This window comes from Prunus avium, chromosome 1, assembly GCF_965620075.1.
Source record: "Prunus avium chromosome 1, drPruAviu1.hap1.1, whole genome shotgun sequence".
Lineage (NCBI taxonomy): Eukaryota > Viridiplantae > Streptophyta > Magnoliopsida > Rosales > Rosaceae > Prunus > Prunus avium.
Genome location: NC_142284.1, coordinates 1,349,612 through 1,362,877, shown reverse-complemented (window position 1 = coordinate 1,362,877; position 13,266 = coordinate 1,349,612). Strand labels below are relative to the sequence as shown.

The 13,266-nt window shown below is 37.1% G+C and overlaps 2 protein-coding genes across 2 annotated transcripts; both read left to right on the top strand.

The window, feature by feature from the left end:
- The first annotated feature begins 2,246 nt into the window (after nt 1-2,246).
- Nucleotides 2,247-3,239, top strand: LOC110755031 (uncharacterized). The gene has a single exon (XM_021956174.2). The coding sequence runs from the start codon at nt 2,291-2,293 to the stop codon at nt 3,080-3,082; it is 792 nt and encodes a 263-aa protein (XP_021811866.2). The 5' UTR covers nt 2,247-2,290; the 3' UTR covers nt 3,083-3,239.
- Nucleotides 3,240-5,617: 2,378 nt separating this feature from the next.
- Nucleotides 5,618-12,277, top strand: LOC110755033 (cyclic nucleotide-gated ion channel 1-like). Its single transcript, XM_088244906.1, has 7 exons — nt 5,618-5,833; nt 5,991-6,498; nt 6,611-6,808; nt 10,562-10,866; nt 10,959-11,070; nt 11,185-11,436; nt 11,555-12,277. The coding sequence occupies exons 1-7, from the start codon at nt 5,778-5,780 to the stop codon at nt 12,125-12,127; spliced, it is 2,004 nt and encodes a 667-aa protein (XP_088101032.1). The 5' UTR covers nt 5,618-5,777; the 3' UTR covers nt 12,128-12,277.
- The last annotated feature ends 989 nt before the right edge of the window (nt 12,278-13,266 follow it).

Sequence of the window (13,266 nt, the reverse complement as noted above, 5' to 3'; positions counted from 1 at the left end):
TTATTTTTTCAGTTTGGGGTGTATTTAAGGGTAGTTTGGGAAGATAATGGGGTTTTCTTAGAAATTGTGAAAATTTAAATTAAAAGATGGGGTGAACTTAGAACATGGGGTGAACTAAGAGAAGTGTGGGGTTTAAATAGAAAATCTCTATACAAATTAGGGGCCCTCGGCGGCCACCTTACCTACTTGTGCCCAGGGCCTCCCGTGGTGAGAAACCCTCCTCCCCTATTATTTAGACTATTATTTGTATTTTTTAAAAATCAAATCAAATGTGTATTCAATTTATATATCTTAGACTTCTCTTTAGCCGTTGAATGACGGCCTACAATCAAATCTAAGTCGTAGGTGCAAAATGTCTACTCAACGAGTAATTTTTGAGTGTTCCCGGTACACCACGTGGTTGGTGTACCATCCAATAGACGGAAGACATATGGCAGCTGATGTGGATAACCACCTCATTAAAATTAGATTAGTTTTTTTTTTAAGGAGATAATATTTTCTATATTTTTCTTTAGTTAAAAATTAAAAAAAAAACTAAACTAAACCCTACGAACACTTTTCACACATCTCTCTGCCTCCCCCAATTCTCTCTCTCCCTCCTTCCTCTCCTCCCCATCGCAGGTGCTTCGCCGGACTTCTGTCATCGCTCCGCCAGACTTCTGACTCCATTCCACTGCTCTACTCCTTCCTCCACGGTTAAGATTCTTTTTCTGTTTAGCTTACCCTTTTCTTCTTTTTTTTGGATGAATGCTTTCTTCTCATAAGCGATTGTTGAATCCTTTATTTATTTGTTTCCAATCAGTATTCAATCACTGGGAAGCCATATTGTTTCCCATATTCTCTATAATATTGAATTAACTCATAAATATTGTCAAACACCATTCCAACCATCGGCTCTTGTATTTTTTTCTTTCACATCTGTTCTATTGTCCATGGCAATCTCATCATCTCCATTATTTTCAATTTTAATCCCATCAGATTCCAGTTCAACAACTTCATCTTCATCAATAACTTCTAAACTTGCAGAAATATTTGAATATTCTTCCATTCCTACATCATATAGGACATGAGCTTATGATACATAAGCATATAATACCAAAATTTCAATACTACGGTCAATCAATTCATCTAATGACTAAAAAAAGAAGAAGAGAGAATTATAAACAAATTAACGTATCAAAAACATTAAACTAAAAAAAGAAACAACATAAGCCAAAAAAGAAACAGAAAGTTATATCTCAATGGTATACTACAGTCAAGTTATTACAGGTTCTTAAGAAAAGCATGTTTAACTAGTAAAAAAAAACTTAATTTGAATACTGATTGAAACAAATAAATTAACGATTCAGCAACCGTGTATGAGAAGAAAGCATTCATCCAAAAAAAAAAAAAAACAAGGTAAGCAAAACAAAACAAAAAAAAGAAGTTATAACGAAGGTTTACTAACCTAAAATCGTGGAGGAAGGAGTAGAGCGGAGGAACGGGGTCAGAATCTGGCGGAGTGGTGGTAGAAGTCCGTGGTAAGCACCTGCGATGGGGAGGACTGGTGGAGGAAGGTTAAGCTAAACAGAAAAAGAATCTTAACCGTGAAGGAAGGAGTAGAGCGGTGGAATGGAGTCAGAAGTCTGGCGGAACGATGTCAGAAGTCTGGCGGAGCGGTGACAGAATTTCGACGAAGCACCTGCGATGGGGAGGAGTGGTGGCAGGAGTCCGGCGAAGCACTGCGATGGGGAGGAGAGGAAGGAGGGAGATAGAGAATTAGGGGAGGCAGAGAGACGTGTGAAAAGTGGTCGTAGGGTTTAGTTTTTTTTTTTTGTTTTAAAATTTTTAACTAAAGAAAAATATAGAAAATATTATCTCCTTAAAAAAAAAAACGAATATAATTTTAATGAGGTGGTTGTCCACATCAACTGCCATGTAAGATGGTATTAAAATGTGGTAGATTTATGTGGTAAGCATAGCATTACCCTAAAATAAAAAACATAAGAAAGGGCCCACCACATAATATAACACATCACATGGTACATACAGCCATTTTAGTCTCTGCAAATCCAAACCTCTTTTGGCCTTACTTCCAGATTCTATCCATCTCCGGGAAGAAGATTTATCAGTGTCCATTGATTTCAAAACGACACGTCAATTTTGTCCCCTTGAACACCAGTCACCTTGCATGTAATGCCCATAGCCAAATGTACGCATGCATGCTTAGCCTTGAGCTTCTATAAATACCTCAGCTCTCTCTCTCAGCTATTCTCACATTTCAACACACAGTATATATTTGAGCACAAGCATGGCGACCATGACCAAAGCTGAGCTTCCTTTGTTGGTTTTGTTCCTATCCACTCTTCTCCTTGCTACCTCTGTGCCTTCTGCTCGTGCCCAGGTCACCTGCGAGGAAGGATGCTATTCGATATCTGATCAGTCGAAAGTAGGGGAGTGCTTGCAAATGTGTTCATCCCATGGCCAGTCATGTGAAGATCGTTGCATGAGGGAAGCAAAGTGGCCGCAGCAGAAAGAACAGTGCCTGAGAATGTGCCGGCAGCAGGAGCAGGGACCACCCTTGCCGTGCCATGAGCAATGCATCCGGAGTCCAGACCGAGAGATGTGCGAAAGAGCTTGCCAGCAGCAGCAAGGTCAAGGAGGAGGGCGCCAGTGCGTGCAACAATGTAAGATGATAACCAGAGATCCGCTGGAGCGGGCAAAGTGTATAATAAGGTGCATGCAGGTGGAGCAGCAGGGAGTTTTTCAAGGGCAGCAGCAGCAGCAAGTTGAGCAGCAGTGCCGGCAACATTGCCAATCGGAGCGCGACCCAATGAGACAGCAAGAGTGTCAGGAAGACTGTGTTGGGCAAATGATGCAGCAGGAATACGAGCAGCAGTGCCGGTCGCGTTGCCAATCGGAGCGCCCCCGGAGGGAGCAGCAGGAGCAGTGCCAGGAAGAGTGTACTGAGAAAATAAGGCAGCTAGAGCAATGCCAGGAAGGGTGCAAAATGCAGGGGCAATATGGTCCACAGCAACAGGAATGTCAAAGGATGTGTAGGGAGCAGTTAGAACAAGGACAAGGAATTAGAATGGTAGCCTGATGCAATAGAAGTTTTATGTAAGTAGTTGGCAGTGCTAGAGTTTAAGAGAGTATTATAGCTCATGGAGAGTGAGCTTTAACTTAAATTGTATGCGTGAAATAAAGAGCTCTAGCTTAATAAAACTATAATGATGACAAGTTCTAACCCTTTCTGTTAATTTGTTTTTCAGTACTAGCTAGTACTTTTAGGGCTCGTTTGGTACACAGGACTGTCTTGGCATGGACTATGCTTAGGGACTGTCTTGGCTTGGCTTGGCTTGGTCTAAGTTGGATAACACTTATCCTGCGTTTGGTGTATGCTTGGACTAGGACTAGATTTTTTTTTTTTCTTCAAAACTATCTATGTATATGTATATATGTATAAATACATGTATTATGTATGTGTACATATGTATTTTATAATATATGTGACATGTATGTGTATATACATGTATACATGTATATGTGTATATACATGTATGTGTATTTTATAATATAATATATGTATATTATATTATATTATATATATGTATGTATGTATTATACCCATGTATATATGTATATTATATATATATATATACATACATTATACATATATAATATATGTGTATATAGGTGTATATATGTATATTATAATATATACATAGGTATAATACATACATACATACATATATATATATGTATTTTATAATATATATATATACATGTATATATGTATATTACAATATATAATATATATATAATGTATATGTGTATATATGTGTGTATATGTATACTATAATACATACATGGGTATAATATATATACACATATATGTATATATATACATATGTATTATAATATATAATATATAATATATATTACATATATACACGTATACTATTATTATAATATTAATATGTATATGTGTATATGGGTATATTATAATAATAATATATATGTATATATGTATATGTATATTATATATATTATATATGTATATATGTGTATGTATATATATACATATATACATATATGATATATTTATGTGTATATACATGTATATATGTACATTATAGTATATGTGTAAGTAAGTTTAATAATAATAATATATGTTATTAATTTTATAATATAATATATGCATTTTATACATTGGTGAGCATTAGGACTAGCTAATCCTCCCTTTTCACATGGGATTAGTAGTCCCCTCCTAAGGAGGTGTTTTTGGTGGGCCCGGTATTAGCAATCCCATCTAAGACTAGGATTAGATAAAACAAACATGGTACTAAATTTAGTCCAAGCCAATCCAAGCCAATCCTGTGTACCAAACGAGCCCTTAAATCTCTGTGCACGTGTTTTCAATTCTGACTTGGCTAATTCAAATATTTTTGGCCATAAAGCAGCACTTAGAGCATGTATAATTTGATCAAACATCCATTATCTTTTCTTTACACAAGAAAAAAAAGTGATGGCTATAATTACTCAATAATTGGGCATCCTAATCAAAACTCAAATGGACTGCAAAACCATGTAAGACGGCTTCTACTTCATCTCCTAAATGAATGAGATAGATGCGTATATCCCCATCCCACGCGTAAAGGCGAAAAGTTGTCAAGAAAGGTCTATCCGGCAAACGTTATTGGTCAAGATCAAAACTTACTGGGAAAGATCTATTGCGGCGAGCTTTAATTAGGCACAGACTAAAATGTTTTTGTGTATTTTTTATTCATAGAAATTCTAGTATTACATTTATAATTTAACCAAAAAAGTCACTAGCCACAAATGGCCAATACAAACTAGGGGAGCAGCCTAACATCAAAATTAAGATAATCGAGTGTGCCTCTACTAACGATCGTGCAGGATCGAAGAAACTCTGGCATAGGCATCCCAACTAAGATTGCAAACTCAAAATAATTAAAAAGATATCAAACTTAAAAAAATCAAGTCATAACAAGACAAATAAAACTCTCACAAAAGAGAGATGAAAAGCTCTCACAAAAGGAGATGTGAAAATTACACAGAGAACCTAAAGAGTCTCTATGACTTATTCCGAACATAAAGAAACCGTCAAAAAGATGGTGGTGGAGATCCGACGCCGAAATGCAGGTGAAAATCCGACGCCAAGACACACAAATATTTTTGTGTTTGGTGGATCAACTGGCCAAAAACACCTTATTATTATTTTTTATTTTATTTTCTGGTATGCAGCCGGTCCCCATAATAATTGAATTGAAATTGAACAGATTACGTAAACGAAACTTTAATCAAATGCAGCAGAACTAACTGCATATTATTAATAGGTATGTAGTAGACCTTGAATAATTTCGTGACAATCATACTTACAATTTACTGTACACGTGACAGAAAATTTATAATAATAATATATGAAAGATTCAAAGATCAGACCTGGAATATTTACTAATCATATGTTCCCATACATCTTTTTCTTTTGATCCTCGTATCCTAAATTGGGTTATGTGGGCCTAATATTGCCATAAATCGTACCTCTTTGAAATTATTGATGTTTAGTAGTTGTGGTGGTATTTCAACTGCGTGGACTGGAGGTTGGTGGATATTTCAATTATTGTAAAGCTTCCATACTCTCTCTCTCTCTCTCTCTCTCTCTCTCTCTCTCTCTCTCTCTCTCTCTCAAACAAATCCCATTTTCTCCTTCACTGTCTGGTTAATACAGGCTTCGAGTAAGTAGTGGAGTAAACACTGATCAGGCATTGTCTTTCATGGATAGCACCAGACGAGCCTCAGATCCGGAGAAGCAGACGCAGAAACCAGAGGGGTTAGTACTTCTCTACCTTCAGACTGCATTTCTTTCTTTACATAAATAAATAAATAATTTTTGTATAGATTATTAGACAAGAGAGAGAGAGAGAGAGAGAGGGGGGGTTTCAATGATGGGTGCAATTTTGGTAATGTTTGTCTGTGTCATTTTCCAGACGGGTTAAAACGGGGATGTATGCTGCCGCAATAAAGGAATTTTGTAATCCACAGGGGCAATACCGTCATATATGGAATAAGATGTTTGTAATATCGTGTGTGTTTGCTGTCTCACTGGACCCTCTGTTCTTTTACATTCTAATCATCGATCAGCAAAACAAGTGCCTTCAAATGGACAAAATGTTGCAGAATGTTACTCTTGTTTTACGATCACTCACGGATATCATTTTCCTGCTGCATTTCATCTATGAAATCTGTGACGGTCTCAAAACTCAAACCAATAAAAAGTCGCCGCCGTCGACGTCGGAGACTAAATTGGCCTCAGATACCCCAAAAACTACGGCCGCAAACACCCAGAGCAATGGACATTCCAATTCCAAGGTAGAAACTGGAGAACATTCAGGTCCCAAATCAAAAATAAGGTTGATTGGAATTGCCCAGGAATTAATGCCGTGGTTATCTGTCTCCATCATAATTGACTTTTTCGCTCTCCTTCCCATCCCGCAAGTAAGACAAATTGAACTCTAATTAATTATTGTGTGTAGCTCTTAATGTTAATTTAACCACATAGTTCATCTAATTAACCCTTCTTTTTTTTCTTTTTTAAAATTTTCTCCAGCTGCTAATAGTAGCTACTTTTGACAAAATGAGGGGCTTTGGATATTTGGAACATAAAAAGGTTATGAATATCCTTCTTCTTGGTCAATACCTACCAAGGATGTACCGAATTCACATATCCTCGAAAGAACTCAAAAGGACTACTGGAATATGGGTTAAAGGTCTATTCAATTTTTTCCTCTATATTCTTGCAAGTCATGTAAGTTTCATCTCAATTCATTTCAATTTTGTTTGTTGGTAATTACTAGTGTAAAATGATATTTAAATTTTTTTTTTAATAAAAAGGGTTTAGGCTAAAAAAAAAGAAGACGTTTTTTCTTATTTAATTTTTTTAACAAGGTGGAAAGAAAGTTATAAAAATATTTGGATAAATTGAAGGAAACATATATATATATATATATATATATATATATTGTAACATCCCGGTCCGAAAAAGAAATAAAATAATTAAATTATGAGGAAATTAGTTGAAATAAACAATAAAAATAAAGTGATTTGAATTAATTAAGGGTTTTGAAAATAATAAATATTTACGTAATTTTAAAAAAGGGCAAAAATGTCATTTTAAGTTCGGAGAGGAATTTGGGACTTCCGGTTATACCATTGCGTAGAGCACATCGAAACGAGTCCGTAGACACGTAACGGACTCGAATCCGAGTTATAACGAGAGAGATACGAGAAAAATTGAAAGAGGGGCAAAATTGTAATTTTGAAAAACTGGTTTTAAAACCAGATTTCTCTCTCTCTCCCTGTCGCAAGCCCCCCCTGTCTGTTACAGAAGCGACGATTTCACCGTCGCCACCTCCGTCTCCAGCAGCCACCGGTCATGGGACCGGACCGGATCGCACCCCCGCCACTCCCTCTTCCTTTCCCGGCCAGCCCCCGCCCTTGGAGACGGCGGAATCTCGTCGGAAAACTGCCAAAAACGCGCAGGTTTTTGACAGAACTTCCAGCTGCTTGTTCTCCCTCATTTCTCCACCAAATTGGACGTGTAAGGTATGGATTTCCACCTATTTTTCCTGATCTAGCTGCTGGTTGGGTAGGATTGCTTCAATTTTTAGCGTAGGCAAGTCGATTTTCGAGTTGAAAAATCTGCCAGTTTCGACCTCCGTTTTCAGCCACTTCCGTTGACTTTTTGGGGTATGCCCAAGAACAAAAGTGGCTCCAAATTAGGTGTATTACCTAGTGTAGGAGTCTTGGCTCGAGATTCTGAGATTTTCCGGCGATGCGATATCGCTTTGGACACCAGCGCGTGTGGCGGCGCATGGGCACTGTATCAGAGGGGCATTTTTGTCCCAATGCGATCCCCTGGTTGTCACGAGCACGTAGGATTTTACGGATCTCAATTCGGATAACGTTTGAACCCCGAATGAATTTTACATATTGTGTGATTTCCGGGTTCGATATGTTAGAACCGTTGGATCGCTTCCAATTTAATATATGTTGATCTAGGCATTCCTAGGATTGTATAGGATTTCACGGATCGTGAATCGGAGACCCGGATATTCCGATTCAATAAGTTAAAGTTTGTGTTTTACGATAACCGTCTGATCGTGCGATCGTGAGCGATCCGACCGTCCGATCTGAACCAAACTTGTAGGACGTAATTCCTAGACCTTGGGGAACCCATAGGAACTTTCGGATCGTAAAACGGAGGTCGTGGGCCCGCGGGTCTGGTTGACCAAATGTGGGAAGTTTGACCCTCGGTTGACCGTGAGTCTTCCAAGGTAGTTTCACCCTTCGAAAAGTATTAGGATGACCTTGTAAACGAGTCTTAATCGTTATTTGAGTTATTTGGATTATATTGGGAGTATGAGCTTGTTTATAATATCTTATGAGATTCTTGGATATTATTTGATAATTGAAATTATGAAATGGATAAGTATGGGATACTCGATTTGTAGGGTTGTGAAAGTGAGTCTTGGGACTTGGTTATGATTATTAGGAAGTGAATGGGCATTGCTTTCAAATAAATGGCAGGGTTTTGAGATGGAAATGTTATACATATGAATTTAATGGTTTATTGAAATGCACTTTATATTTAATAGTTGAAATTATTATTTTGTAAAGTATTTGTGATTTATGTGAGATTAGAATGTTAGTTTGAGTGCTATTAGCACTACCTTAGGTATCTCCCGGGATATAGTTTATGCTTGAGAGTTTATTGTCTATACTAGGTAATTTGGGAAGAATTAAATTAAGGGAGGGATTATTATCTATAAAATATTTATATAAGGATTACGAACTCCACCATCATACGTACCTTCCCCCCCCCTTGGATGATGATACATGGAAATTGTGGATATGGTTTGGATATGACGGAACTCAGGGCATATCTTAACGGGGTGTCGCTGTAGACCCTTAATTGGGTAGTCTGCGCGCGTAGGGCTATTTTCAGGCGTACGGGTCTTGATTCTTCGTCCGTACATGCTGGCTGAGAGTTAGTCCCCCAGTTGGACGGCTTGTCCCTAGCAACATAGTCCGTTTGAGGGCTGATAATTTTGAGCTAGTCAACAATCCCCTGTTGGATTGTTCTCCCTTGGTACATCATGATGGTGAGAGGTGGGTGTTATTATATTACATGTACGCATATGTGGTGTCGATTATGGTTTGGGATTTGTGAGCCTGTACATGCATGAACGTATAAGCCCTGGTTTTGGGCAGTGTTGTTTGGCACCATACGCCTTGGATAGGGTATGGTTGCGGGATTGAATTGTTATAAAGGGAATAATTTGATGATGTGTTCATTGTACATACGCCTTGGATAGGGTATGGTTGTGGGGTTTGAACTGATATAAAGAAAGAGATTAAGAATGAGTTTATTTTGTTTTATCGGAATCGGACTTGTGACCATTGACATGAGAACTACGTGTGGCTTGATCCCTTGTCCAAGGGTACGTAGGCAGCCTGGGGTTTCACCAGGTGCAGCCGCGGAAATTTTATTGCATTTAAAAGGTTTGATCGATTCTGAATGAGTGATCGGATTTTTGATGTGGTTAATGGATTCGAATCCGGTTTAATGATTTTTTGGGAGTAATCGTAAAATTGTTTGAGATCATGAATGGTCTGGTTTTGAATTATCTGAAGGCCGGAGGCCTATTATGTGATTGCATGTTGTTAACTTGTGCATGTTGCCAGTTGGTGTTTTAAAATGTGTTTTATGCAGGTTGAAATTTTTGGGGAATGTTCAATTTACAGGAGAGACTCTGCCGAATTTTCGGCAGAAAGTCTCGGTTTTTAGTAAGTGGGCCCGACATCGGTAAGATGTCGGAATTTACACAGGATTCGTCTCGGGTTCCGAGGAATTTCAGGGCGGGTCCTGTCATATATATATATGGGAAAAATAAGTAGAATGAGTCTAGTTGTAAATGAATACCATTTGGCTTGTGAGATGTATGCATAATTGACTTGTTAAAAACTCAAAAGGAAACCCACTATTACATTGTTTTATTATAATTTGTTTGTAAGGAGAAATTGATTCATGCCAGTATTTTTAGCAAGAGCAAGGTCTCCCGCACTTACCACTTGATCAGTTGCTAGACGTTCCATGTCTATCGGGCTAAGCGGTGTTTTTTTTTTTTTTGGGTACAAGTGATAGTCTAATTATAAGAGAGGGGAATTTCTCACACACACAACTATAATACCGTGAGAATTCGAACCTGAAACTTCTGGTATGTGTGTATGCTACATATGTATGCATACACACATATACATATATGTAGGTACCCCTCAAACTTATTTTTGTCACCAATTGTAACAAGACAACTTTTTGGCTGTTTAATTTCATTAATGTAGAAATTCATAACATCTCCCATACATGATGTTTCTTAATGCATCAATTAATCATTAATTAATAAGAAGTTTGTTAATTAATTTTTTAATTTTATGTTTCTTAATGCATCAATTAATCATTAATTAATAAGAAGTTTGTTAATTAATTTTTTAATTTTAGATACTCGGAGCTTTTTGGTACTTCTTTTCTATTCAACGAGAGATATCATGCTGGCACCAGGCCTGCGTAAATAATAGTATTGATTCCGCACAATGTACCAACACTGTCTACTGCAATGGTCAAACTACTACTTCAAGAAATATCACGTTTGTGAACGAGCATTGCCCGTTAGATACTCCTGATAATGCTACGTCATCATTTAATTTTGGAATATTTCTTGATTCCCTTAAGAATCAAAACACGGAGCACATAAAGTTTGGAAAGAAGTTCTTTTACTCTTTTTGGTGGGGCCTGCGAAACCTAAGGTATGTAGCTCAGCAACATTATAATTGTTTATAAGCTCATGGATAATTAGCATCTGTGATATTGCCTGATCATGTGACTAATATATTTACAGTAACTTTGGCACGAATCTCACAACAAGTACGTATGTGTGGGAAAACTTGTTTGCAATTCTTATTTCTGTCATTGGCTTGCTGCTATTTCTGTATCTGATTGGAAATGTGCAGGTTGGTATATATTGAATTTCTATATCTATATTATAATTTTATATTTGAGCTTAATTAATTCAGGGCCCCTGTTCATGCAATATATATAATGTTGTGGTTTTGTTGGGGAGACAGACTTTTATGCAGATGCAAGCTACAAAATCAGAGGAGATGAGGAAAAAAATTAAGATAAAGAAGCTAGATATACAAAGCTGGATATCCAAAAATAAAGTCCCTGATGATATAAAGAAAGAAATCATGAAAAGCGTAAAGCAAAAACTGAAAGAACACAAAGATGCTGATCTCCACAATGACCTATACTCTATTCTTCCCGGGAAAACCAGAACATCTCTAAAGCGTTGTCTTTGCATGGACGCATTTAAGACAGTACGTTCCTCAACCACAATCTCTCTCTCTCTCTCTCTCTCTCTCTCTCTCCACTTCATTATCAGTAAGGGATTTGATTAATTATTTTTCAATGAAATGTGTATATATGCGTGTGTAGGTACCCATGCTTGAAAACATGAGTAAGAAAGTGTTGGAAATGATGTGCGAATATCTGAAGCCAGTGATGTACAACGAGAACAGCTTCCCTTTCCGAATGGGAGATCCACTCGATCGCATGCTCTTCATTATTGACGGGACTATGTGGACTTACTCTGGTGGTGGTGGTGATGAAGCTGCTGCTTCCCCATCAAATGTTTCGACATTATTAGTGGCCAAGCCCCTTGGGAAAGGTGAGATTTATGGGGAAGAGCTTCTGAGTTGGGCATCACCCTCTATCACCCAACTTCCGATCTCCACCAAACACCTCAAAAGTCAGACAAAAGTGGAAGCCTTTGCTCTCATGGCCAAGGACTTAGCAACTATAGTCTCCAGGTACGAACTACAGTGGGAAAACAACAAGGGTGACAAATCTCAAGAGGTGAAGGAGGACATGGCACTGTCTAAAATAACAACAGTACTAGTCCCTCGATTTCGTTTGACCCGCAATAACAAGCGTCCCACGAACTTAACAAAAAGGGTTACAGCAGTGGGTTCAAATAACTTGTCAACTACACCACCGCCGATCAATTAGTATCTGCACAAACTTGTTAGCGAGATCCTAGCTTAATTAGGAGATTTATTTCTTAGTTTATTAAGACTATATTTCTTTCATTTTGTACAGATATTGTGTAAATATGATTTTATCTTGTTTTCTAATTTGACCCTACTAAGGTTACATCCTTTATATTATAAATACCTCATTTTGGAGAATGAAATAAAACATGAAAATATTCTACCCATATTATTTGACTTGGTATCAGAGCGGGTTGATTGACTGGGCCTAAATTGGGCCTTCACCCTTACCCAATATATAGTGTTCACATGTTGGGCTTGAATGTTTACCCTTACACCTTACCCAATACGTAGTGTTCACGTGTAATTTTGTAATTTTGTAATTTAAAAGAAGTTAAAAGCCTTTTTGTTATGTTGTAAATTTGAGCTTTGGGTGTGCTTCTAAAGTCCATTTCATATAGGGTTTTTTTATATATATATAATTTGGGCTCCTATATTGGGTATAATAGTAAATCTCCCAAAAAAAAAAAAGGGAAATTTGCACAAATACCACCTGAACTTTCAGGCATGTGCGTCATTACCACCTGAACTTTTAATTTTTATTTTTAACCACCTGAACTTTGTAAAGTATTGCAATCCACCACCTACGTCTAACTCCGTTAAAATTTCCGTTAAGTTTAAGGGTATTTTTGTCAATTAACTATAACAAAGAATAATTATAAATATAAAAAAACAGACTTAAAAATACAAAAAAATAAAGCTAACCTCCATATCTCTCTCTCTTCTCTCTACTCTATCGTCTTTAGTCCACCAAATATCATATCATATTGCAATGGTCCATTGATTTTGTTGCCTTCCTGTATTTCCCCTTCTTCTTTTTTTGCCAAAGCCTTCCTGCATTCATTTCATGGCTTGCACTATTTGTTCAAAGGCTTGTCCTTCATTTCAATTGAAGTTTGCATATCGAAAAAAAAATTTCAGACTACAATTACTCTCTCTCACCCTCAATCCAGCAAATTCAAAAAATTTAACATCAAAGCTAGAATTTAAATTTTGTAACTTCATCATGTGTTTTGGGAAGGAATCAATTGTGTTCCTAGTATATATAAATATCCCAAAAATGTACTAAACATCTGCAATTGACAAACAAGTTCTAGG

What these genes read in the sequence shown, in the direction of transcription:
- LOC110755033 (XM_088244906.1), top strand. Translation starts at nt 5,778, where the DNA reads ATGGATAGCACCAGACGAGCCTCAGATCCGGAGAAGCAGACGCAGAAA. An exon ending in TGGGGCCTGCGAAACCTAAG is followed by an intron (nt 10,867 to 10,958) that starts GTATGTAGCTCA and finishes ATATATTTACAG; the next exon opens with TAACTTTGGCACGAATCTCA. An exon ending in GCATGGACGCATTTAAGACA is followed by an intron (nt 11,437 to 11,554) that starts GTACGTTCCTCA and finishes ATGCGTGTGTAG; the next exon opens with GTACCCATGCTTGAAAACAT.
- LOC110755031 (XM_021956174.2), top strand. Translation starts at nt 2,291, where the DNA reads ATGGCGACCATGACCAAAGCTGAGCTTCCTTTGTTGGTTTTGTTCCTA.